Consider the following 25091-nt stretch of genomic DNA (forward strand, 5'->3'; position numbering starts at 1 on the left):
GAGTGCAGCCTCAGTCCRTCTGCATCCCGAGTCCTGGAAAAGGCGACTGGTTCCAGCTAAATCGCCGAAAGCTCTTCCCTGGTACTCATGTCAATATCCAAACATATTGCTTAAAAAAAACCCTTAACAAAACAAACAAACAAACGAGAAAAAAAAAAACCACACAACTCAACAAATACACTTGGTTTTTGGTAGAAAAATTTATTTACGAAAGAAGGTTGCTACGTTTCTCTTACAGACACCGCCCCCGGCCGGCCCCGCTCATTACCTCGTGTCGGGGGGCCGGCCAGCCCAACTCCCGCCCCGCCGTCCCTCCTCCCCGCCCCGCTCTCATTCATTCCCAGCCCCTTCCTCTGCGCTCCTTCCCCTTCCCCGGCGCCGCCGGCCCGGCCGCCTCCCCGCCCCGCGCCCGGCAGCGGGCAGGGCCCTCCGCGCCGCAGCCATGGCCGCCGAGGGGGTGGACGAGCGCTCCCCGCTGCTCTCCGCGCCCGGCTCCGGCAATGTCACCCCGACCGCGCCGCCCTACCTGCCGGACAGCAGCCCCCGAGGTAAGGCGGCCGCCGCCGCCCCGGCGCTGTGCCGGGCAGGGGCCGGCGGGGCGGGGGGGTGGCTCTGGCTCTGTCGCTGTCGGGGACGCGGCGTCTCCACCCGCTGCGGCGGGGCGGGAGCTCCCCCTGTGCCGGGGGGCGGCGGGGCCGGGCCGGGGGCCACCAGCGGGGAGCCCCCGCCCCGCCCCGGCGCCGGTGGGGAACAACAGGTAACGCAGCTCCGTACTGGGTACAGGCCGTGCTCCCCGCCGCSCTCCGGCCTGAGCGACTCGGGGAAAAAAATAAAAGAAATTAAAATAATTGTTCRCAGGGGCAGAACAAGCCCGAACCGGTCTGCTCATTATAACTCGCTCGCATGCCGTAGCTTGCATGGTAATTGTTGGAGCCGGGTTTCCCCMTTAATTAGGAGCAGGATTAAGTGGAAGATCCGGAGCTGAGAGCRGCTCAGCCGGGCACAGGCGGCTGCGGGAGGGGCGCAGCGCAGGAGCTCCGCGGAGCCGAGCGCGCAGGGCGCCATCGCCGGTGACCGTGGCAGGGCCACAGCGCAGAGGTGCCCAGGTGTGGCCAGCGCCTGCCCTGGGAGTCGCAGTGAAATAGCGAAGGGACTCAGTGCAATGTGGTAGTTGAAGTCCAAAACCACTAGGATGTCCTTGCAAACACGCTTCAAGGCCATAGCTGCTTTTGGCTTTATTTTTAAGGCAAGTCCGGTACTGCAGTTAGAAATCTGTAGTCGTGGCATAATTATATGGTATTGTCTTCCTTGCACAGACTTAAAATCATCTTGTTGATCAATACTGAATATTTAATAAGTAGGAAAAAATATTACTTGGAAAATGTAAATCAGGATGTTATCAAAGTACATTAGTAGAGGATTTTTTGTTGTGATTTTTTTTTCAGTTAAACGTTTTAGACGAGAAATTGAGGTGTAGAGAAAGCTGAAGGAATGAACACTAAATAAGATTAGAGAAGCTTTGCTAGCAGTATGCTTTAAAATGTAAGATTACAATTCWTATCTCAGTAGCTCCACTGTGTTGGTCCTTCCATAACGATTTCTATTAGCTGTGTAACATGACATGCATGTAACTAGAATGAGTGAGCATCTATCTGTTTTGAATGATATTTAAACTCATGGAAAGCTAGTCCTCTTGGTCTTGATGTGAAAATGATTTCAGTTAGGGCTCTAGCTGATGTTGACTGTTTACTTTGATTTAAATTGGACAAAGGAATATTGGCCTAAGAAGTAGCAGAGGTTGGGGCTTTTTTTTTMATTTGGGCTTTATTTGTAATTAATTTGTGTAGTATTGGCATCATCCCCTAAGTAAAAAAAAATCTGTATGTTCACCTTAGTTTAAATTCTGATGTTTGATGTTTTTATTCTTAGTGATCTTTATCCTRTAAGGGTAGTTAGTTTTGCATCAATTTCAATCAGTTGGTTTGGGATTTTTTTTAAATATTTATAAATTTAAAAAGTAATGAAAATGCATTAGATTAGTAACTCTTGAATGAGCCCAGAGTAAAACTCATGACTTGGAAATGAGCTGGACCCTAAATGCTCTTTTCAGTTGGTACCCATGTCCTCCTGTGCCTTTAGTGGGCATCTGTTTCTGGTGATAACAGCACCTGTGATGGGGTGTGGTGCTTGAACTAAGTGGCTTGTTCCTGAAAATGAGGAGGAACCAAGCACAGAGCTTCCTTCGGTGTTTACGGTCTCTCGTTTGATCAGTCTACAAGCAAACATACTAGGTAGTACTTCAGAACTGCCCTACAAAACTCTCAAAGATAGCTGCAGAACAGAATTTTGCAGAGCTGTGACAAAGGCACAGTAGCTCTACTGCCCCTRCTCTGTTGGCTTTCCTTAGTAAAAGGATCCATACAAGCTAAATCACCTTTCTAGCTACCTGGCACTCTTTTCTCTCTCCCTAGCACAAGGCGACACTCAGGGGGAAAAAGCGTTCTTGTGGAAAAATTGGGTTTGCTTCCAGAGAAAATTYCTGCAGAGCTTCCTTGATTAACATCACCTGAGTAGTACGGAGTGGCAGAGTAAGGAGGAAGAAGCCCTTTGTGTCAAAACTGCCACCTGAATGTACATCAGTAGACTCATCCCTGTAATTATCTACTGTGCCCAATATGTAGTCCTGAGCTTAAGAAAGACCATGGTTTGAAGGTAGCCTTATCTTCACTTGTTGAGCTGCAGCTGAGACCCAGCTGACCCTTTCCTGTGTGAACTGTGAATGATTGAATCCTGGTAATGGCTTAGTGTTTGTTCTTAATGATGGAAGCAAGCAAGAAAAATCTTTTCAGTGTGGATGCAGGCCACAGTGTTCAAGAAACTTCTTGCAACATATACGAAAGGTGAGACTATAATCTCTGTTCCCTTCAGCAGGGTGGTTAGTCAGTGCTTTTTTTTTTTTTTGTTTCTTTGAGGCTTATTGGGCTTTTTCCAGGCTTTCTTAGTTCTTGAAAACCTATCTCTGACGTCAATCACTTTTTCCCTTACCCACCAAAGATTTTTCTTTTTTTTTTTTAAATAAACTCATTTCTGTTTGACCCAGGTAGGCTGCAAGTGGTTCCCTGTGGTTTCCACCCTTCAGCTACCAAGGGAGGAAAGTGCAGAAGCACCACAACGAATTTCTCAGGTTGCAAATGGGATATCTTCCATTGCATCGCTGTCCTGTGGGGGTGAGGAGGGAGTCAGATGTACTGCATGGTAGGGCACTTTGCTAATCTTGCTGAACTAATTACTGTTCGATTTTTTTTTAATAGAAAAATTGATAATATAGCTGTAAACTGGTATGTCTCAGCAAAGAATTCAGTATCTCATTAAATGTCTCCTGGTGTGCAGTGAAGCTTGCTTACTACCCAGTCACGTCCAGCATGACAGACCTTTATGAACTGGTTTTAGATATTATAGTTAGCCTGAAATTCAAACTGTCAAAAATAAAAAGGTCTTACCTAAGAAACCTTTTCATTAAGGGGTAATGAGCAGCTAACTCTGAGACAATGCCTTTGTTTTTCTTTTCACCATTACCCCCCTCCCTCACCCCCTCCCCCGATATGCTTCTCTTTACTCTTWATTTTGGTGGCTTTTGCTGGTTTGTTTTTTTGGAGCTCTTCAAAATGGGTGTTTTCTTTAAGCATGAAGGTTGCAGTGCCAAGATACCTCATGCTTTCTGCTCCATAGCAAATGTTATTTGCTGCAGCACGGCTCTGAAAAGCAGCCATTATTCGCTTGCTATCTGATATTTGCTGAGCCAGCAGGACAGGAACAGYGAGGCTGCTTACCTGGAAGCCAAGCAGCTCCAGTGTGAGGGTGAAGAAGTGGCTGGCCTTGTGTGTAGGGGCTCACACACCTCAGTTAACCAGCCTTCAAACTTTTGAAGAGTTATCACTTGGAAACAGGATATAGAAAGTTAAAAATGTCCAGAAGGTATGGTTGTCAATTTTTAAAATATTCCAGGATCATGGAAAACTGAAATGTTGGTGGCTGTATGTGTCTTCACTTTCTGTTACCCTTAATGATTCTTTTTGTCTTTCCTTAGTACAGCTGTCCTGTTGTTAGCTTACAGAGTTGAGAAGTCACATTTTAAATGGAGAGGACAAAGTCAAGAACTTTTGTAAAACAATTGTTGCTTTTCAGAAAAGCGACGTTAAACCTGGGACTGAACTGTAGAAGAGTCTTGACAGAGAGTTTGGTATTTAGTGTTTTGACCATGCCTTTTGTTTTCTGGCTGCCTATTCCCCTAGCCAGAAAGCGTCAGCTGCTCACTGCAGGAGCAGTTAAGCAGACTGCTGACTGCCAAAACCCCCTTGCAGCAGCCTTGACTTTGTCACTGTGGCTAAGACACGGCTGKCCCCATCATCCAAATCTCTAACCTGGTTTTTGGAGTGCTTTATTAGGCTTGAGCTTGTTTCCAGTTGCCAAAGTGCGTGGGTTGGTTTTTTGTCTTGTGGTGTTTTGTTTTGTTTGTTAATGTCTTGTAATGTCTCATGTCCTGCATGTGGCAGTCTTACTTAAAATAGGGTATCACAGTACTGTAAAATGCTGTTATTTAATTTCTTTTTCTGGATGCTGCATTTTTTTCAGAAGGTTTTTGCTCAGAAACAGAAAAAATAACAGTTCTGTTACCTGATATTTCTTAAGGATGTTGTTTTCTGTAATCTGTGTATCAGAGCTGAAGATGTGAAGTTCACTTGCTCAAGAAAGGGARCATCAGTTTGTGTCATGACTTCAGAATTGTGTTGCTGCATATAAGTTACTTTTGTTCCTCATCTGAAAGAATTCAAGTACATTGAATGTGGTTATGAGAATCTCAAGGTATCCGTCTTTTTCCTGCTGCCTCTGTGAGTTCAAATCAAGCACTGCTCTGGGTCATATATAGACCAAGTAGCAGAGAGAGAGAGAGGGAGAGAGATTGAACAGCAATGCTGCTTCAAAGGTATGTGATGACTTTTGGATCTGAAGGGCAGACAGGGTTCTTATATCCCCCCAGCTTATGACATTCACTTCAAGACAGAGTGAGGGAGTGATGAATGATTTCTTACAGGCTTAAATTTAATACTCGGGCTTGTTAGCTTTGATATAAACCTGTGGTTTCCCTCACCATCCTCCAGCAGATACTGCTCTATTCAATGCTGTTGATAAACAGGAAGTAGGCTCATCTCTCAGTGCTTCACTGAAGATTTTGTTTGCTGCTTGGATATAATTTAAAAAAAAAAACTTATTGAAGCCCAAGGCTGCAGAGTATTTCAAACTACTAGTATTTTAAAAAGCTAAATATGAACTACTGAATATGCCTGTTCTGTATTTGCTTACCTGAAAAGCCCTGAAATTCTCAATGAAATAAGTCAGTGCTATTATGCCAAAAATTGTGGCGATKAGCTTGTGAGAGAACACTGTGTTGAATTATTTTCATTCCATGGATTCTTAAACCTCAGAGGATCTTCAGTGTTTCCTCCCTGTTCTGTTGTGGGCTCAAGGGTGACAAAGCTGAAGTCTGAAATCTCCTCTTCCACAGAGGCCTGAGGCCACTAAATCCTTCTTGTGTTAGCCTATCCAAAGTGAGTAAAGACCTTCTTGTGCGTTGGTACTTTGGATACTTGTCTTGGTTTGAAAGACAGGTTTCTACTAAGGAAAGTGGAAACCTCCCTTGGAAAAGAGAATATGAGTCCCCTTCTCTCCAAATTATTATAACTTTGAAATCACAGGGCTTTCAGGCAAAGCTACGGGAAAAAGAATAACAGTTGCTTACTAGTGTGTATAACAAGACACACAAACAACAACAGCAGCAGCAACAAACAAACCCACAAAGCCAGTGCCAGCTGCTCTGTCTGCCCCTCGCCCTCCCCGTTGGTGCAGTTCCGGTCACGGCCGGCAGGGGCGCTGGGCGCTCCGGGCAGGGAAGGGGCGGTGATTCCTCCGCGCCGGCAGGGGGCGCTGTGATGCGGGATCAGCTCTCTCTCTCACATGGCAATGGCGGGCGCCGCCGGTGGGAAAACGATGGAAGAGGAGCTGGGCTGCAGAATGGGGTCCTGAAGCAGAGGACGGCAGGGGCTGGCTCACCCCAGCAGTGACAAACAAAGGGTAGCAGAGACTCCGAGACCGTGCCCAAGCCAGCGATGGCCGCTCCCTGTGTCTGGGCTGTGCAGATAGGGCGGCCTCCCCAGTGGAGAGGGAGCGGGGTGTTCCCAGGTCTCGGTGGGCAGGCACTGGCTCTGGGATCCCAAGAAGCAAAGCAAAGCCAGCAAGCTCCAGTCATGGTGCTGCAGGGAAAAGCAAGCATAACCAAATGGCAGCTGTTACCTCTCATGAGAACGATTGCAGCGGGGGCCTCCTGGGGCCAAATCCTCCACCGGGTGAGAAAACCGCCCCTCACCCCGTGCAAGTGTTGCAGGATATCTCGGGCTGGCTGTCAACTATTGCGATATCCCAGAAGGGGGGAGCTGGGGGTGGAAGCGACAACCATTCTGGATGCAAAACAAAAACAAACAAACGAAAAACCAACAAAAACCCAAACAAACTAACCTGCCCCGCAAGATGGGATGGGATAAAAAGGTGTTCCCAAGACACTGCTGGACAAGAAAAACGTCTGGAACCCTTAAAAGCAGAAACTGAAACTTAATGTTTTTTTTTCTTAAAGACAGCATAAATTTGCCATTGTTATACTCAAAAAAGAAGCATTTCATGCCACTTCCCGTCCAAGACCTGTTTTGTTAACAAAACTTTTCTGTGTTTTTTTTCCCTATAGTATTTGCTGATATATGATAAACATCTATCTATGTTTCAGTCTTTTTAGATGTTTGTGAAGGCTGTTTATGGCTCTGCCTGTGTTTTGTTTTATTTTCTGGTGTCTTTCTTCAAAATCCAGTCTCTGGTTGCTSTAGTAGGTTTGGGGTTTTTTAGTGTTTTTTTTCTCCATGCATTTTCTAAAGACTGCAAAGAGTTGATATGAAACCAAAGTTACACAGATGAGTTTTGTTGRATCAACACACACACATTACTGGTGTGATCTACTCTGTGTGTGTGTTGCTGGTTTACTTTATCTTCAACTATGGATGATGTTTGTGTCCACAGAAGTTGTGGAGAAGGGGAAAGCAAACTTAGGTTTCTTCAATATTTATGCTAAACATTGAGTCGTGGGGGGTTTTCTTTTTGAGGCTGTGACTGCTAGAGACAATATTTGCTGGCAGTGTTTTAGGATCCTCTGGCTTTTCAGCTGAGATTTGCTTGTCTCTTGCAGCAGAGCTTCCTCCTCCGTACACTGCCATTGCAAGCCCAGATGCCAGCAGTGTTCCTGTGATAAACTGCCGCGTGTGCCAGTCACTCATCAATTTGGATGGCAAACTACACCAACATGTGGTTAAGTGCACAGTCTGCAATGAAGCTACGGTAAAATGGATTTTCAGCATTTTTCTTTTTGTGAGGGGGACTGGGGGTAGAACTCCTGTCCTCACCTGGGCAGGGTAGGTCTCTTCCTGCCATCCCTAAGGAAAAGGACCAGGCAGCTGGTGGGCAGCGTGGCTGGCGTGYGAGCTTGAGGCGTGCTGGCACAAAAATGGTCATAAGCAGTTAGGATAAATCTTCACACGGTCCAGCTGGCTGTGCAGGATGTCTCCTTCTGAGGAGGASAAAAAGCAAAGGTGTCATTTAAGTAATTACTCTTCTGTAAAGAAGGATTAAATTGRTTTTGATGGGGTGAAGAGAAATGTAGAATCGAGTTATTCTAAGAGTGGGAGAAACATAGTAACTAACCTGCACCTCTCCCTGGATGAATGTATTTATCCTGAAACACTACTCAGTCACTTGGTTAGCTTGTAACAGGTCACAATAAAACAACTTTGAAATATGTTAAGTCCTGTAAGTCAGTTCCAGTGATCACAGACCACAAACAGATTTGTTTCTCCTCTTCTTACCTTAATTCTTCACTATTTGACCTCCTGCTTCTATTTTTTCCCTTCCAGTTTTAGTTTTGGGATCTGATACTGCAGTGCTCCATAACTACTGCAAGCACTGGATTATATCTATTAAATAGATTTATTATATATTTATTATATTCAAAGAACTGTAAATTACATCCAGAAAACAGGAGGCCTTAAAACTGCAGGATTTTTTTTTTCCACTTAAAAGAGCGAGTAGAGAACCTGCCACTGATAGTCAGTTTCCCGGCCAATATATAATGTTTCAAGCCAAACAAACCATTGTGCAGCTTTTGAGGTGCTGTATGAAAAGGACRTTGAAACTTGACTCCCAGGTTGGAAAGAGAGAATTTCAGTACAGTTTAAAATAAGATTATTGTTGAGTGATGACTACCTATTCTCAYAGTGACCAAGAAACAGACTGTGATCCTTTCACTGTTGAATAAAGCCATTGTACCAGACAATAAGGTKGTTTGATGCTTTGACTGGTTTTGGGTTGTTGTTCTTTTTTTTTTTTTTATAAATATACTAATATTTAAGCTCACATTTAAAAAAATAACTGACACCTTGAATTGTCATTGCTAAAATATGAAAGTTTTTTCCATGAGTTTGCAGAATTTCTTGTTTCTTTTAATGGGAAATTTTTCACTTGAGAGAGAAAAAAGGTCTAATTTTGTGTTGACTTTGAAGTTTTCTCTGTAATAGGAAGTGTATTTCTCTTTAGCAAGAACTTTTCACTGAAGTTGTTCTGCTTTATCATCCTGTTATGTGGAAAAAAGTGAACTGCTGTGACTTCTGATGTGTGTTCTCTGGTGGTTGTGGKTTTTTTTTTCTGTTTAGCCAATCAAAAACCCTCCTTCAGGGAAGAAGTATGTTAGATGTCAATGTAACTGTCTCCTTATCTGTAAGGATACGTCTCGGAAAATAGGCTGTCCAAGACCAAACTGGTAAGAATAAAATATTCTTAAGTGCCTTGAGATGGTTTTCTTTAAAGCAACTGTTGTCTTTTTTGTTGAATATTTAAAATTAAAATATTAATAAATAATTTAAATAAATTTAATAAATATTAAATTTTAATATTTAAAATTAAAATAGGTTCAAGTCCCAGTCTCTTTACATGGATATTTAGAGAGCATTACTGAATTGCTACAGAAGCAGGTAGTGCTAGTGTCCATTTTGAATACATTTTTTAAGATTAAGGAAGAAAAAAAGCTTTTTCTTTTTCTYTTTGCCTCAGATGTGTGTGTCCCATTTTAGCTACTTCATAAGTCAAAAATAATGTAAAGAACAACAGAGAAGAGAATCTACTTCTTGTTTCTGGGACTTAAAATTCATAATTTCTTGGAGATTTAATTATTATAAACACACAGGATACTCATTTTGCTAAGTTCACRGTAGGGATTCAGAGTGAAATGGGAGAGGGAGAAGTAGGTTGGCTTCAGTCCTGTTCTCCTTAGTTTTGCTGAGTTTTTGTTTTCCTCAGTTCTTGGCCCTAATGTACACACTTGTTATAAAAGAAGCAACTGTGTTTGCCATAGTGATTGTTCTTACCATTGGGCTTAAGGTGTTAGAAGATTCCACTGAGCTAGGAGTAGTTTAATTGTAAATGATGAAACTCTAACAGGAGAAATGGGGACGAAGGCTAAGTCTGCAGATACATGAATGGGAGCTCTGTCCTACCAAGTGGCCTTGTCACTGATCTATTGGCTCTTCTGGTTTTGAAACATAGTTTGAGACTTGTGGGAATTACCCCTTTTCACTCATGCTCTGTTGGGGAGGACTTCAAAACATTCCAAACRTTTTCTCAGAGTGCAAAAATGCTCATGGCATAGTTCAGTTATAATATATCACATGGTAATTAAACTTAATCAGAAGCTCTTTAATAATCTTAAAAACATGTATCTAAGTAATTTCCCTAAGATAGTCTATATATTTGTCTTGCTAGAAACTAAGCAAAACTGGTGTACTTTGAAGGAGAGAGTTGGTAGTATGCCCTAAATGGAAGACTCCAGATTGAAGTAAAGCCATGCAGAATACAATATTGGTTCAATATGGAGAGAGATGCAATGCAAATTAAATACTACTTTCATTTTACCCTTCACTATTTTCATTCTAGAAAGTCTCATCCTCATTCTGTTTTGAGTTGGTCAATTTGGACTGTCATTCTGGACTGACAAATTGTATAATTAAACTGGAAACACACCAAACACAGAAACTTAGAAACGTTTTAAATAAATTGTTGTCATTTAGTCAACCTGGGATGGTTTCCTTTTTTCGTTTACTCAATTTGAATGAAATTTTTACTGTACAAATGTGGATRTGCTGTTTATATTGACATGGTTGTCAATACTGTGGGAAAGAAAACTAGGTTATGGAAGACTCTTACTCATTTTACATGGGTATGTACATTTCAGTTCTCGAGCTTGCTCAGCCTGGGTATTAAGTTTTCATTTTTCTGAGGAGCGTGTCTGTCATATGCTTGCAGATCTTTGATCTCTATAGGATATAGGCTTGCATGGCTGATTTTTGAAACTGAAAACACTTTGGAGAGAAACCAAAACTGGGTCCATCAGCTGTTTAACAAGTAGATTATAGTTTAAAAGTGTAAAAATATTTGGTAGCAACTGAGCTAATTGCTTGAACGCATCATCCTTCTCTTTTGCTAGCTTAATTACATGTGTATCTAATGTTCTTAACACAGTAGACGCATCATTACTCTTGGTCCAGTAATGCTGATTCCAGAAGAGCAGCCAGCTCAACCTGCCTTGCCAGTTCAACCAGATGGAACTAGAGTGGTGTGTGGGCACTGTGGAAATACATTCCTTGTAAGTAAAGCACCAGATTCTCCTTCTYGCCTCACGGTGCTRTCCCTCAAGCTGTTTGTTGTAAGCAGTTTTAAGCGTGTATTGCCTCATTCTCTGGCATCACAGAGGAACTAAAACTTCTTCCATACTCATTGATATGGATGTATGGTCTGAATTTGATTGTGTTAATATGTCCTTGAAGAAAACTTTTAACAGTCTTTCTGTGCATAGATAGATAAAACAAAGTCTGTCTTATTGTTTAGTGGTGTGAGAGAGTGGACAGTGCTGGTAAAGGAAGTTGGACTTCCAGGTTCTGTTTGGGCTTGCTRTGGTGGATGTGTTCTGCAGTGACCAAGGGAGCAGTTCTGTCATTGCTCTGTGAGCCCCTGAAAGMTGTTGGTTATGGCACTTGCTATTGGCATATCTGTAGATTTTTAGAGAACTGGAGGTTTTGGTTTATATGTGAGACTGACAGTTGATCCCATTTKTGAAGTGGAATGGTGCAYRAATACTTTTCTGCTGCTGAACTCTGTAGTTTTCTAAATAGACAAGCTGCTACCACACTTGAATTTTCATTGCARTGCACAAGTAAGCTAGCTTTGTCTTCATCATCCAGCAATGACTGAATTTCTGTTGGGTTTGTGAGTTATAAGGAATGGCTAGATAAAGGKTACTGTTGAAGGAAGCACATAGTCCCAGGAGTGGTGGTACATTCCTGAAACCAAGGGTTTAAAGATACATAAAGATCAGAGAATACTCAAGTGCTTGTTGTGCAAGGAAAAAGGAAGCTTAGGGTATGCCRCTCCATGTTGGCTTGTACCAGCAGAGAGAGAAGGGTTCTATAAYGGAATAAGCTTGTGCCTTCAGATCTTTACTTCAGGTTTATGGATCAGTGAGGTGCTTTCATGGTTTAACCACAGCCAACAACTAAGCACCACACAGCTGCTTGCTTACTGCAAACACCACCCAGCCCCCCCTGTCCTGATGGGGAAGAGAATTGGGAAAAAGGTAAAACCTGTGGGTTGAAATATAAACAGTTTAATGATTGAAGCAAGCAAAAGAAAAATACTGCTAATGATGATAATAATAGCAATGAAAAGAGAGAGAAAGGAGTAAAACSCAAGAGAAACAAGTGGTGCTCAAGACAACTGCTCACCACCCAGGCAGTCCCCAAGCAGTGATCAGCATCTGCCAGCCAACTCCCCCCAGTTTGTATACCAAACAAGATGCTCTGTGGTATGGAATATCTCTTTGGCCAGTGCAGCTTTCYTGGCAGTGCTCTCTCCCAGCTTCTTGTGCCATGTTTGCTGGCAGAGCATGGGAAAAATTCTTTGATTTTGGGTAAACACTACTTAACAACAATTAAAACCTTAGTTTGTTACTGACATTGTTACTGAACCCAAAACACAGCACAGTACCAGCTATTAAGAAGAAAATGAACGCTCCCAGCAGAATCCAGGGCAGGTGTGCTGTAATGTCTTAACCATTATGGTGGGTGATGAGTGCAGGAAGTAGGAGATGGCCCTTATGCTTCTTTTTTTTTTACTTTTTCCTTTTTTCTTTTTTCTCTTTTTTCTTTTTTTTTTCTGATGAGAAACTAGGAATTTGGTGATGAATTTACAAGTAATGTGCTAACTGAAAAGCAATTAGAGAAATCCCTGAGAAATATTATATTAAATCTGCCTGTATATTAAAAATACATAATGCTCTTACAACCCTTGCTGAGGAGCAAGTAGTTTGATGCTGAAGTGGTTTTCTGTTTGCCTTCTTGGCTTTTCTTTAGGGTCTTCTACAAGCATGAGTTTTGCATGTCTTTATCCTYCATTTACTTTATAAAAGTGCAGTGCAAATTAACTTTGTAGTTTGCACTATGAACTACTTCAGGTGAACATAAGGGGAAAAAACCAAACCCAAAAAGGCTGGTTTTGCCCATAGCTTGATTATGCCTTAAAATTCTAAGTTTTCTGATTTGTGATCTGTGCATGTGACTTCATACCATCTGGTTGCTTTAGTGAACTGCAACATTTTGAACTTTGTAGTCCCATCTAACAGGATAAGACCAGTTTGTCACTTCATGATATGTTGAAAAGAAACTCTCTGAACTATTAACAGTGGATACTTGCTATTCTTTTATGSTGAATTATCAAGAAACAAACCCTTTTTTTTCCTCACGTTACACAGCTTTCCCAGCAGTCTTTTGCTTCCACCTTTTTCTGTAATTAAGTCTGAAATTCTGCAAATAAAATTTTTAGTTAAGTAAAATCTGGAAATTGCTTGTATTTGAGAATGAGCAGAGAAGCAAAAGAAGTGCTTTAGCCAGCTTGGAGACTCAGTTTCTGAGTAAGCATTTCTGCCTTTTGATATCTCCAWGTTGTGAAGAAAATACATAGTGCTGGATGCGTCTCTCAACAACTCAGCAGGCTATCCCTTTTACTTCACTTGGCAATTACAAAATAAATAAAATAGACAAGCAAAGCTAGAATCCTTGGGATGGAAAAGTCAAATTGTCATGTTCTGTGTTCTTTTAAGAGTATCAGCTTGTTTGCCACCTTTCCAAGATTTTTTTTTTTTCAACACAACTATGCTTTGTTATGTGCTTTATGTACTTTGCTTGCTTCTACACATGGGGGTATTTTTTGCAAATTATCAAAAACACGCTCCATGCTATGGAATGCCTTAAAGTTTCTCTGTCTTAGTTGGGAGAATGGGTTAGTACTGAAGTGAAACTGTAGCTGAACTATCAATACTTCACATCTTGTTAATCAGATCTTTTTTTCCCCTTGCTAACCTGATAGAAGTTTTTTCTCTGTTAAGGTTTCTACTGTTTCTGGCAGATWTGGACTTGACAAGTGGAAAAAGGRGTAGAATAGAAAAGGAGAGCAGGACGAGCATTTAACTTGTTGCTAAATACCAGTTTGATCCGGTTTGGGCTTTTTTGAGGGCTTTTGGASTTGGACTGTGAAGTTACTGTTTCTGCCAGCAGTAACTCATTCTCTGCCMCCCCTCTCTGAGTTACCTCTGCCTGCAGTGGTCTGTGACTGTCAGTGGCTGTGTTGCCTTTGGAAATGGTGGTCAAGGAAGGGTGGTCCTTGTGTTCTTCCCCTCTCTGCCATCTTCTTGCTACTGYCCTGTTTAGAGAGGGACCTCAAGGACAAGAAGCCAGGAGCAAGCTGTGGAAAGTCACAGGCTGTAGGCTAAGCATTGTGCTTTGTCAGTTGTGCTTTGTCAATTTTTATTTTTTTTAAACTAATGAAATATAAAGATTACTTCTTCGAAATAATTGAATAGAAAACCCATTAAACTTTTCTGAAAACTTAGACATGTTTGAATTTGCAGAAATACTTTGSTTTCCTAAAGGATCAGAGAGGAGTGGAGGGGGAAGCTTCTTTTGCAGAAGCAGCTATATGTAGGACTGTGTATATATTTATGTGCATATGTCCTGTTTTGTTTTGGGGRGTTTTTTTCACTGTCTTGTGTTGAATGCACTGAGAACTATTTTAGGCTCAGAAGGAAAATGTTTGACTATTCTTCTAGTAATTCCTTTGATGGATGTCTAGTTTTGTCCACAGTTGAAACATTGAAGAGCTCTGGATTCCTCATCTCTTCATCTGTGTTTCACTACATCTAACCAGGGATTTGGGCTATCATTTATGGTATTGTTTTGATTTAACAAATCATTATATTTTCAGCAGAGAGCTAAATTTCATGCAACTGTAATTTCTTAACAGCATCAATATTAGGTGCTTTAGAGCACTATGGAATATGTGTAAAAAATGCCACCATTTAGATTTAACATGATTTAGAATGTACATGAACATAACCTTTCCACACTGTGCTAATATGATTTGAATTCTTGTAGTTTGAATGTGTTGTCACAATTTTGCTCTTTTTCTACAAAGACTTCTAGTCTGTATAAAAGGCATCATAACAGTTACTGCCTCTGTAATTTCCAGGTAACTCTCAATAAAAACAAATTATCGCTGCCTCTTTTTTCCATCAATGTTTGCAGMCCGAATGCATTTGAGTTTGCAGCCRTTAATAATTTGGGCTAATAATTACAAATCTTTAAACCCTGGAAAGATCATTAATGAGTAACTGAGGAAATGGAGTTGCCTACACTGGGATATAGAAGTGAAACTGGTGTAGAGAAGTGAACTTGAATTACAGATAGGTAAAATATAGGTCCTGGAATCAGACCCCCTTTTATTTCGGGAATTGGAGTTTCAAAAGCTGAAATAACTGCTCTGGTGAGGCCTCTCTCCATCTCCAATACTGACAATTGCTTCTTWTCCCACTTTCACTGTGTAGAACTAAGGGAAATGGAGTTGGTTTTTGACAGGGATGCAGAAAAATACTTAACTTGCTTTTCTGCCAGGAATGTGGAAGTAGAATTAATGCTCTTAAAATGCTTTGCTTGGGTGGGGAGTATTACAGAAATTTTATTAAGGAATAAAATAGAACTCTGCTCAGTTGGGTCAAGTCTTGTAAATAATACTAGTTACATCCTGTTCTATAACTGTGCAGATGAATACTTCAGAACAAGAAGTATCTCCTTCTAAACTAAAATACGTCTTTTTGGTGGAGATTTATCTCCAAGTAAATAAAACTGAGGAGATGTTTAAGAGGTAGGAAAATTCTGTATAAATACCACCGTTCGAAACCTTGCTCACAGCAAATTTACTCATACTGACAAGGCATGAAAAGATACACATTTTTTTGCTTATGAAATCTTCATAAAATTTCTTCTCAGCATTTAAATGGTGCTTGGTGTAGGTTTGTGCCCTTTTCTAACAAGGATAGGCCCTGATTTTGATTTGTGTTGTAGCAGTTATAAAACTGTTCAGTTCAGTAGGTCAGCTTCTGATTTCTCACAGAGATAAGGCAGATGCTAATGGAAGCACTGGTGATCTGCACTGTGGCTTCTGCCCCTGCTATTAACTGATAGTGTGACTTTTATATAAATCCAGAAGGGAGAGGAGAAGAAAACAATATATAGTTCACCAAGAAAACTTCAAACTAACCTCCACTTGAGAACGGCAACAGAAGCGAGCTGCAGTTATAAAATAACTGCTTAGGGGGAGAAGAACAATAACCTTGCCCCCTTGATCAAAGAAAACATATTTAAAATGCTTGTATAAGACCTCTGTTATCACAGAATCAAATTTAACAGACCCTGCTGGTTTTAAGTTAGTATATCCCTGTGTATCCCCTGGTTGAGTTAGTTCTAGGCATTACTTTCACTAAGGCTGTTTCCCACATAGGTTTTAGTCWGAGCATGATGACCCTACCATGTACAATTTTACATATCATCTTTCTAACAGTCATGTAAAGTACCAATAATGTTCTGTATTTTATTGATATAAAACTTAGATATCTGCTTTCTAAAATGTTTTTTAATCTTTCTGTGTACCCATAACTTAGTTTTCATAAATGATGCAAGGGTTGGGAAAAGATGGGAAAATACTTCTGTAATTGTGCCAAAGAAAATACACTTCTTTTGATTCACAGTCTATTAATAGTCTTTGAGTAAGAGAAGAAAACACATTAATATTATAATGTTGCCTATACTATGCCTGTGGATACAACCACATTACATCAGGCAAATTTTGTAATACTAAGGCAAGTCGTGGGAAATGTTTGCATGGAAATCCCAATCCTGTGCTGCGACTGACAAAAGGGCATCCCATTTATAGAAGAAAGCAAGAAACAAGTCAAAGAGTCTGAGAAACAAAGTGTTTTCATAGTGACATTTAACATGAAGTGCAACAAACATTTTCTCAGGTCAATTTTTCAACCTTTTTCTTTTTTTTCTTTTTACAGTGGATGGAACTGAGGTTTAACACACTAGCAAAATGCCCACACTGCAAAAAAATGTAAGTTCTCTGAAAGCAAGGTTACATAAATTACTGTGAAGTAGCCATTGTTTCTTTTGTATAAGTCTTTGGAGTAAAATGTCTCCGCTGTGCTGATTATTTTGCAGTGCTCATCTGAACTTCAAGGCTAAAGGGGGTGTTGTGTGCATGTGAATTCTCCGTTCTTTATGCACAAATCAGTGACTTTGACAAATCCAGCCTGCATCGATGAAAATGCTCTGATTGAATTGACAGAGGCAAAAATAAACTGCTAACAATAGACAGGAATGGGTTGCTAAAATTAAATTTTATGTCCTTGAAATTTTACCTCTTCATACAGTAGTAATCGGATGTCATCTTTAAAGGTAGAACTTGAATTGCTTTATTGTAAAAGGAGGAAAGGAAATAATCTTAATTTGAAAGAGGGTTTACTGATACTATAAACTCAACAGCTAACTTACATTAAGCATCTTAACACGTTAGCTTGTTAAATGTTTATGAATTATTGTGGAATAACTTGTCTATTCACTTGTTATTGCTTCAACAAGAACAAGAAAAATTAGAATACAAAAGCTGTAAGAGATTTTTGGTTTTTTTTTCTTTTTTTTGTTGTTRTTTGGGYCTCTCTTTGAGTATCTGTTTGGMCTTTCTTATATGAGCTCAGGAATTCTTGATTTGAATTGTTGCACTACTAACATACTTTAAAATTGTACCAAATCTCAGCCACAGGGTGTGAAACAAGACTTAAATATTACTTCACAGACTTTCATGTCTTGTTGATTTATTTAATATTTGTCTTCATTTGACAGGCAAGTGATTTCCAGTTAGAGGAACAAATATGTTTTCCACTGGGATTGGAGAACCTTGGCTGTGTTGCATGTTGTAGGAAAACTAGCAGAAGCCTTAGGAATTAGAAGGCTTAGGATAAATGTACTGTAGGTATGGGCATGGCCTGGCCTGCACCACTGATTTAAGTCTTTTTATCAGAATATTTGATAGAGAAGTCAGTCTAGTGCTATTTAACCTCAGGGGTGTAACCAGCCCTGTGTGGAGTTGTGGATATGTTCTAATTTGCTTAGGTTAAATAAGCTCAGTCTGGATGAGATGCTGCTTTGCAGGAGTGTTTGTACTGACTGCATTAAGTCTGCTCAGTCCTTGGGGAAGGTTGGAGTTTTGCTGTTTGGTTTGTTTTTAAACTAATTGCAATTATGTTTTATATTCTATGTTGCCTTTGATAGCTGACCTCAGCTTTTCTCTTGACTCTCCTTAGGTCAGTATTATTTGCTGTTTAACCTTAAAGACCGAAACAAACAGTAAAAACCAACCAAAAAAAAAAATCAACCCCAACAATAAAAGCAGCAAAATAAACCGTGCTCCAAACAACAGTCCAAAAGTCACACCATATGATCTTTTTGTCTGTCTTCTATTTATTAATGTTGCTTCTGTTTTAAATTCCAGCCGAACTCTAAGGTTCTCATAGTATTTCYCCCCGCAAAGTGCAAAGCACGCTATCTGTATGTAGGAAAGCGGGAGCCTCTCTGCAGTGCAATTTGTGATAATTACAGCTTGTGTGGCAGCTGTATTGCAGAATGCAAAACAAATTTTAACAAGTGGGCATGGCCGTCCTTGGGCTGAGGATGCAAACTGTGGAATATTGTAATTTAGCTTTAAATGAGTTKCTGGGTGCTTTCCTGCATTTGAGATGCAATCCTTGGGAGTTCTGAACTTCCAGCAGCATAAACATTTCTAATGCATGGATTTAGGGCACAGCATAGGTGAGACAGAGCTTTGAGTCATGATGATGGAATAAATAACTGTGGTGACCTGCTTTSTATCAGGTTTTTGTCAGAGGTCATCATAGCCCAGTAGTTAGAAGGGAATGTAGGGTTTCATCTTATTAATGCAAAACTTCTTTCATTAGTAGCTGAGTAGTCAGATGTAGAAYTTTTCATTCCTTCATCCACTGTGAAATGGATGTTGATTCAGTTGATGATCGTCACTGAAAAAGACAGTGTAGACTAAGGCAAAAGGCACCTTGAATTACTGCAGCAGTAAGATTTTCAAGGAGACATTGGCTGAGACTTTAGATTCTCAAATAATTTTCATAATTTTGTTTTAAATGTTTTTAAAAGTACAGTGAATCTCTGCAAATTGTGACCTTCTGTTTGGTTGATGGGGACTAGATCTGAATAATAAGAAYGTCTTCTAGGAGTGCAAAGGAGATCAGAAGTTGTTACATGAAAAGGTTAATAAGGAAACAGTGTTCAGGGAGAAATAAAGCCATCATGCCTCATAGTACCTAAACAAAGGAACCTCTCATATCTGGATGTTGGGGGAAACAAGATCTTCTTGTTTGTTTTTAATCCCATCTATGTGCTACCATTGTGATACAACTTKGTTTCATGACATGCTTTTTTTGTCTTGCAAAATAACTTGGGGAATGCAGGAAATCAATTGTGAGGTGGAGAATAGAATCATGCGCGGTAAATGACCAGATCTCTTTGGGAATGGACTATAACCTGTGATGTCAGTATAGGCGCGGTCCTTGCATGTTGTCCACTGCGTTGGGAAAACAAATGTAGCTAACGAGGAAATTGTCATGATACAGTTTTATTTTATAGTGACACCTGGGATTGAGGGAGAAACTGTTTATTTTTGCTGATTTATTGTTCTTTTGTATTTTGAAATGCCAGATGTTTATCAATTTGTTTTCCAAGAGTGAGAGATTTATAAAAGGCATCTGGTATTTTTCTCATTTAATGATGGAGAAGAAGCAGGAACTGKTTTTTTGTTTGCTCTTCTCTTTCTCAAAATGTATATTAAATCATCTAGAAACTTCAGGATCATAAATTCAAATACTTGAAAGATAATTGAAGGATACAAGTTACTCTTTCAAAATGTCAGATCTATCTTTTTTCTTGTAGAACCTGTCTATTCTACTTTTTAAGATGTGGCAAAACGCCGAACCCTAATGAATTTATAACACGTTTGCCCCATAAGATCTCCAGGACATTTAGGAAAGAGAGAGGTGTTGGAACCCCATCACTGCTATGGRGGCTAATTTCAGTAGTGCTATTCACCTTCACAGTATTGGCATTTTAATTTTCCTCTTAAAAACTCTCCTAAAAGCATGTGTGATATCCTGGCCGTAATTACTATTATTTGAAGCACAAGAGACCCAGAATCCTTTCCTGTGCTACTTCATTTATAGCCTTTGTCCCATGTGGCCGTTTTCCCCTCTTCTGATTACTACCTGATGCTCTATTGGATTTGGCATCTTTTATAATTKCTGCTGTTGGCCAAAGATCTGGCAGGTGCCTTTGCTTTCTCAGCAGCAGCTCAGAAAGAAGGAACTGCTGCCTTCTAGATAGCTCTGGAGAGAGCTCCCTCATATTCCCACAACAGAACTATTTGRTTGCTTCTGTGGCAAGAAAAGGTTCTTCTCAGCCTGTTTTTAATATTGCAAGATGTGCCTGTCAGAGTTGGTGCAGTTGGTARGTTTTTGGGGTAGAGTTTCAGCTTTCTTTAAGGTAGTGTGGGGGATTATGTGTAATTTGGGGTGAGTAGAGGGAAGCCGTAGTATCTAGGMTGGGCCATTGGCTAGTATCGCTGTTGGGACGTGAAAACTGAATTCTGAATTATTGGGACTCCCAGACCTGTTACATGATGGTATGGACTTTAATATCTTTATTTAATCATTGCTTTCTGTGGAAAGAGAATGTCTCAATTTAGCTGCCTTTCTTTAATTTCTGTTTTGTGATATTTGAGCTGATGGTTTCTTCCCCAGCCTTTTTTACTGGATAGGAGGAGACACAGCTTGAGAGAAATATGAGTAGAAAATACACACAGCATCTGCTATATTATGGTTACAAAAACAAGATTGTAAGTCAGCTGTGAAAGTGACGGTCTCTTTCTCAGAAAGACCTTTGTCTCTGGGTGAAATACACAGCACAATAAATGTGTGTTTTAGGTGTATTGCACGTATTTCTACCAGTTTATCTTATGGTACCTGGCTCCGTAATAGAATTAACTTTGAGTAAGTAGTCACRAAATCCTGCAAAGGAGGAACCTACGGTCAGTTTGGCTAGCTCAGTCTCTTCTCTTTTCCCCTTTTATAAAAATGCTGTTTTGGTTTCATTATTTTTAACTCATGTAACTTGGAATTGAACAACGKATCCCTTTTCTAGAATGGCTGAGAGTGGCTTTTAAAGGAGTGTGTGGAGGTGTTTGAGAGGGTGAGATATTCTCTCTGGGAATTCTCTTACCCTAATTGTACCCCAGACACTCTGCAGTGTCCTATTTCACTGTSTATTGTGAGGTTTTCACTAAGAAAGTAATTTCCCTATGGAAAGTAATGAGCAGTATCATTTGGGGCCTTTTCCAGGTCCTCTGAAAATGGCTTGTGAGTAGTCACTTTATACAGCCCTTGCCTTGAAAGATGAAGCTCATATGTTAGCTCGAGGACTGTGGTGGTGTATTTGTTGGTTTGTTTTTATTTTTTTTTCTTGGAGCATTTTAGAAATTCTTTTTAAAGAAATAATGTTGAAGTAAAGCTGCTTAAACCAATCTATTTGAAGGCTTTCTAAGACAAATGCTTAAAAAATTTTAGTCACATGCTAAGCATGAGGCCTTACTATGTGGTTAATTAACTGGAGCCAGAAATTTGGTCAGTCATATGACATATGTACTACTTCAATAGTTTAGCAGTGGTTTCTTCTGTTACGCATTTATCTTGAATATGTTAAGCTATCATGTAATGAAAACAACTTTCCCTTGCACCCTTAAATACAGAGTAAAAGTATTACAGTATTTCCAAATGTGTGTCCAGAATGGGATGAAGTACTTATGATAGCATGCTTGAGGATACTTTAAAGCCACCTTTAAGATAGGTAATACATGTTTTATRAAAGCACCTCTGCCTCTCTAGTCCTTTTAACTGTGTTTCAATGGACTTAAATCGTGTTCCTGGTTTCCTTATTAGTAAGTTGTATGTGATTGCAAATGTGTGACTCAAGATGTATTTGCTAAACAATGTAATGTTGTATTTGCATTTTATATTCTGTTTGACTGAAGCACTGTAAGAGCTTGACACAGCAGGTAGAGACAGAGCTGTCTGTCCTGGAGTTCACAGTCTAGATGATGACTGACAGAACTTCCAGGGGATTTTTTTACCTTGGTTGTCAGAAGTGATTTGTGCAGCTCATGTAAATTGTGGTAGAACTCTGAAAGAAATTGGAAAGTAAAAAGAACTTGTCATGTTTTTAAAGTTGCTAGCACTGCCTTAAAGATCTAAAGACTTTCAGCATTTGGAGATGTCGAACATGGAAAAAAATTTAAGTCTCTGACTAAGAAGATTTGTTTTTATTGTCAGGAAACAGGGCAGAGGTGGACACACTCAAACTGTGGGTGTGGCACCATCCTCTTTCTTGTAAGCACCTAGATTTTTAGGTATTAGATAATCGCCAGTAGTTCCCCCATAAAATAAAAACGTGGACTCTGTCCTATATTTTGTAGTACAACTGTAGACTTTGCTTACAATGCTATAAACTTAATATGGTGTATGTGTATTGCCATTTTTTCCATCCCCACATTGAGTCAGACTAGTTACTGATGATGGTAGGGGTGATTTTTGTGGTGGTTGTTATTTGGTTGGTTGGGTTTGGTTTTGTGCTTTTGTTTTTAATTTACAATACTGTTTATTTTCTAACAGTTCTTCTGTTGGAAGTGCGCTGCCACGGAGGCGCTGCTGTGCATATATCACGATTGGAATGATATGCATCTTCATTGGTGTTGGATTAACTGTGAGTGATGTCTCATGGTATACTTGCAGCTTTGGGCAGGGGTGTGTGTGTTAAAAGTTCTCTTGGTTGACCAGCCCTTCTTTCCCCAGCATTTGAATAAACRTTCCTAAATTGGTGTGGTTTTTGTCATCTCTTTTAAAACTGTGGACTTAATCATCTGAGTTAGCCAGAAAAATGAAATGTGTTCTTTTAAAAAAGTATTCTGTCMCCTTTAAAATCCCTTCTTTCTGATGTTAAATTTGACTCTTCATTTCTAAAAACTTCTGTTATATGAAAAATGGTTCACTTCACTGTAAAAATACTGGAACCTCTTGCTAGAGCTCTCAAAACTTGCAAGTTTCCAGAAATAAATGTTGCTGTATAGCCAGAAATACAAGTTCCACTGCAGTAGAGGTGAATGGGATTCCAAGCACTAGAAATATGTGTCTTTGTAGTTTGTACAAGCTGTAATGGTAAAACCAGTTAATGAGCTATTTACAAATTAAAAGACTCACCCTGTTGTTACTCTGTTACTTAGAAAATTATCTGGCTTACCAATATCTCATACTGGTTACTAGAGCCAACTTTCTATCTAGGAATCCCAGAAAAGTTCATATGACAAAATACCTGCAGTGAATTCATATGTGTAATTCTCATTATGCCTYTGACTTGCATTTAAACTTGAATACTATTTATGTGCGAGCTTAAATGAATTATGAAGGATTTCCCAGGTTCCCAAATAGAAACAAAGACACCAGAAATAAAAACAGTGAGRGACAGATTTCTTTTCATTACAGAATTTGAAAATTATGTGAAAGCATTTCTCCATGAGGTTTGTCCAGAGACTTGTGTATCTTCCATCCTCTGAGTTATTTGGGACCTAGCTGGGTTAAAATCCTGAATAACTTGGTCTGACCTTAGAGTTGACCCTGCTTTGATTGGTTAGCTGGCACTAGAGGTCTCCTGATTATCCTATAGTTATGTAAAATCAAGCTAATAAAATATCCAATTTACCSTTACCAGAGTTGAAAAGGTACCGAAATGCTTCTTAATATAACTTGCTCTTCCCTGAAGAGCAGATACTGCTGGATGTTTGACACTTGTGTTTTCTCTTTTTAGGTTGGTACACAAGATTTYGCCAGGCGATTTCACGCAACATATGTTTCTTGGGCTGTTGCTTATCTCTTAGGTTTAATCTGCCTCATTCGAGCCTGCTACTGGGGAGCCATTAAAGTCAGTTATCCAGAGCACAGTTTTGCGTAGAGAAATTGTTAGGTTATAGATGAACATCTTGTAGTTCTGGATATTACATCTTGGACACTTTTAAAACCTTTCCCATAAGGATTCCATTCTGTTCAAAGTAGTTTAAAGACTGGGGGTCTCTAAGAACAAATGTTCATTGCACTACATAATATGCAAATAGTTTGTTTTGCTGCTAGATTCCCTAGCTCTGAATACTAAAGCTGTGTTTACATGTTCATAACTCTGTCTTTATAGGTGTTGAATTTTATTTCAACAGACAGTATTAAGTTTTACATTTCCTTTGTTATGTTAAAATCTGTCTGCCATTTTTCTAGATGATCAGTAAGAATTCAAAAGCAAGAGTGTTTATAAGTGTTTCTACAGTAGCTTCACATTTGTACTTAACATTTTAACTACAATTATATTCAAGTGGCTTGCTTTAAAACCTAAGCAATAAGCATTTTGCTTGAACTGCTTTACTGCATCTTTTGCCTAAGATCATAGTGACCTTATTCAGGAAATGAAAGTTSTGAGTGTTTAAAAGACTGACACTGTTGCTAGAGAGACATTTGTAAACACTGTATGCTTGGAGGTTTTTCAGGTAGAGAGAAGCTATTTTGGTAATCMAATTAAATTTCCCTTTATCCAGGATTGGGTTTCAGTTAGGATAAATGCTTTCTCCTCAAGGATCCTGGGACTGAGGTTTTGGTTTTGGTTTGTTGTTTTTGTTTTTTGTTTTTTTTTTTAACTGGCAAATCCTAAAAGCCATGCTCGGATTATGGAACTTAACTCCAGTTATTTGTACAAGTTCCTTTACAGGGTCTAAGGGAAGCATTTCATATGGTTTGGTTAGAAATACTTCAGTGTCATGTAGATGACAATAAGATGGTGATGGGTTGCCTCTTACTTTCCTCTGATCACATCAGATTTTCCCTGCTTGGGAGAGTTACAACATTGGTCACTGCAAAGGGAGACACTGTAAATTCTCATTAACTGCTGTAATAAGAAAATGAGTAAATTACTTGGACCATTCCATCAAAGTACATCTAGTCAATTTAGCACTGACTTGCCCCGAGAATACGGAAACAGAAAATTTTTTCTAATGATGTATTCACAAAACATTGAGGGACCAGTTCTTGCACTGCCCATCTTTATAATTTTGAACAAGTTTTTGCTAAATTCAGAAGGAATGTCCTGAGTGATTTAGACAACTGTAGTAATTTAGATAATGGGGTCGGATGGGTAAATTAATATGGATGTTTCAGGGATACATGTAATTTAAATTATCTATGTTCCTGCTAAGTCAAAATGATATTCGCATAAGGATTTTGGAGCACAATAAATGTAAATGATCAAACTGTAAATGATCTGTCTTTGTATGATGCTAAATGTATAAAAGCAGTAGCTCAGGATGACAATGTACCTTTTACAAATAAACTAATAAGAAATAAA

The 25091-nt window shown here is 39.6% G+C and overlaps 1 protein-coding gene across 1 annotated transcript; it reads left to right on the forward strand.

Annotated features, from left to right (window-relative positions):
* Positions 1-359: 359 nt before the first annotated feature.
* PIP4P2 (phosphatidylinositol-4,5-bisphosphate 4-phosphatase 2) lies at positions 360-25091 on the forward strand. Its single transcript, XM_057370365.1, has 7 exons — positions 360-548; positions 7286-7434; positions 8802-8908; positions 10663-10786; positions 16586-16638; positions 22328-22418; positions 23517-25091. Exons 1-7 carry the CDS (start codon positions 443-445, stop codon positions 23658-23660), a joined length of 774 nt encoding a protein of 257 aa, XP_057226348.1. The 5' UTR covers positions 360-442; the 3' UTR covers positions 23661-25091.

This window comes from Malurus melanocephalus, unplaced genomic scaffold, assembly GCF_030028575.1.
Source record: "Malurus melanocephalus ecotype Western Australia unplaced genomic scaffold, MMel_1.1 scaffold_123, whole genome shotgun sequence".
Classification (NCBI taxonomy): domain Eukaryota; kingdom Metazoa; phylum Chordata; class Aves; order Passeriformes; family Maluridae; genus Malurus; species Malurus melanocephalus.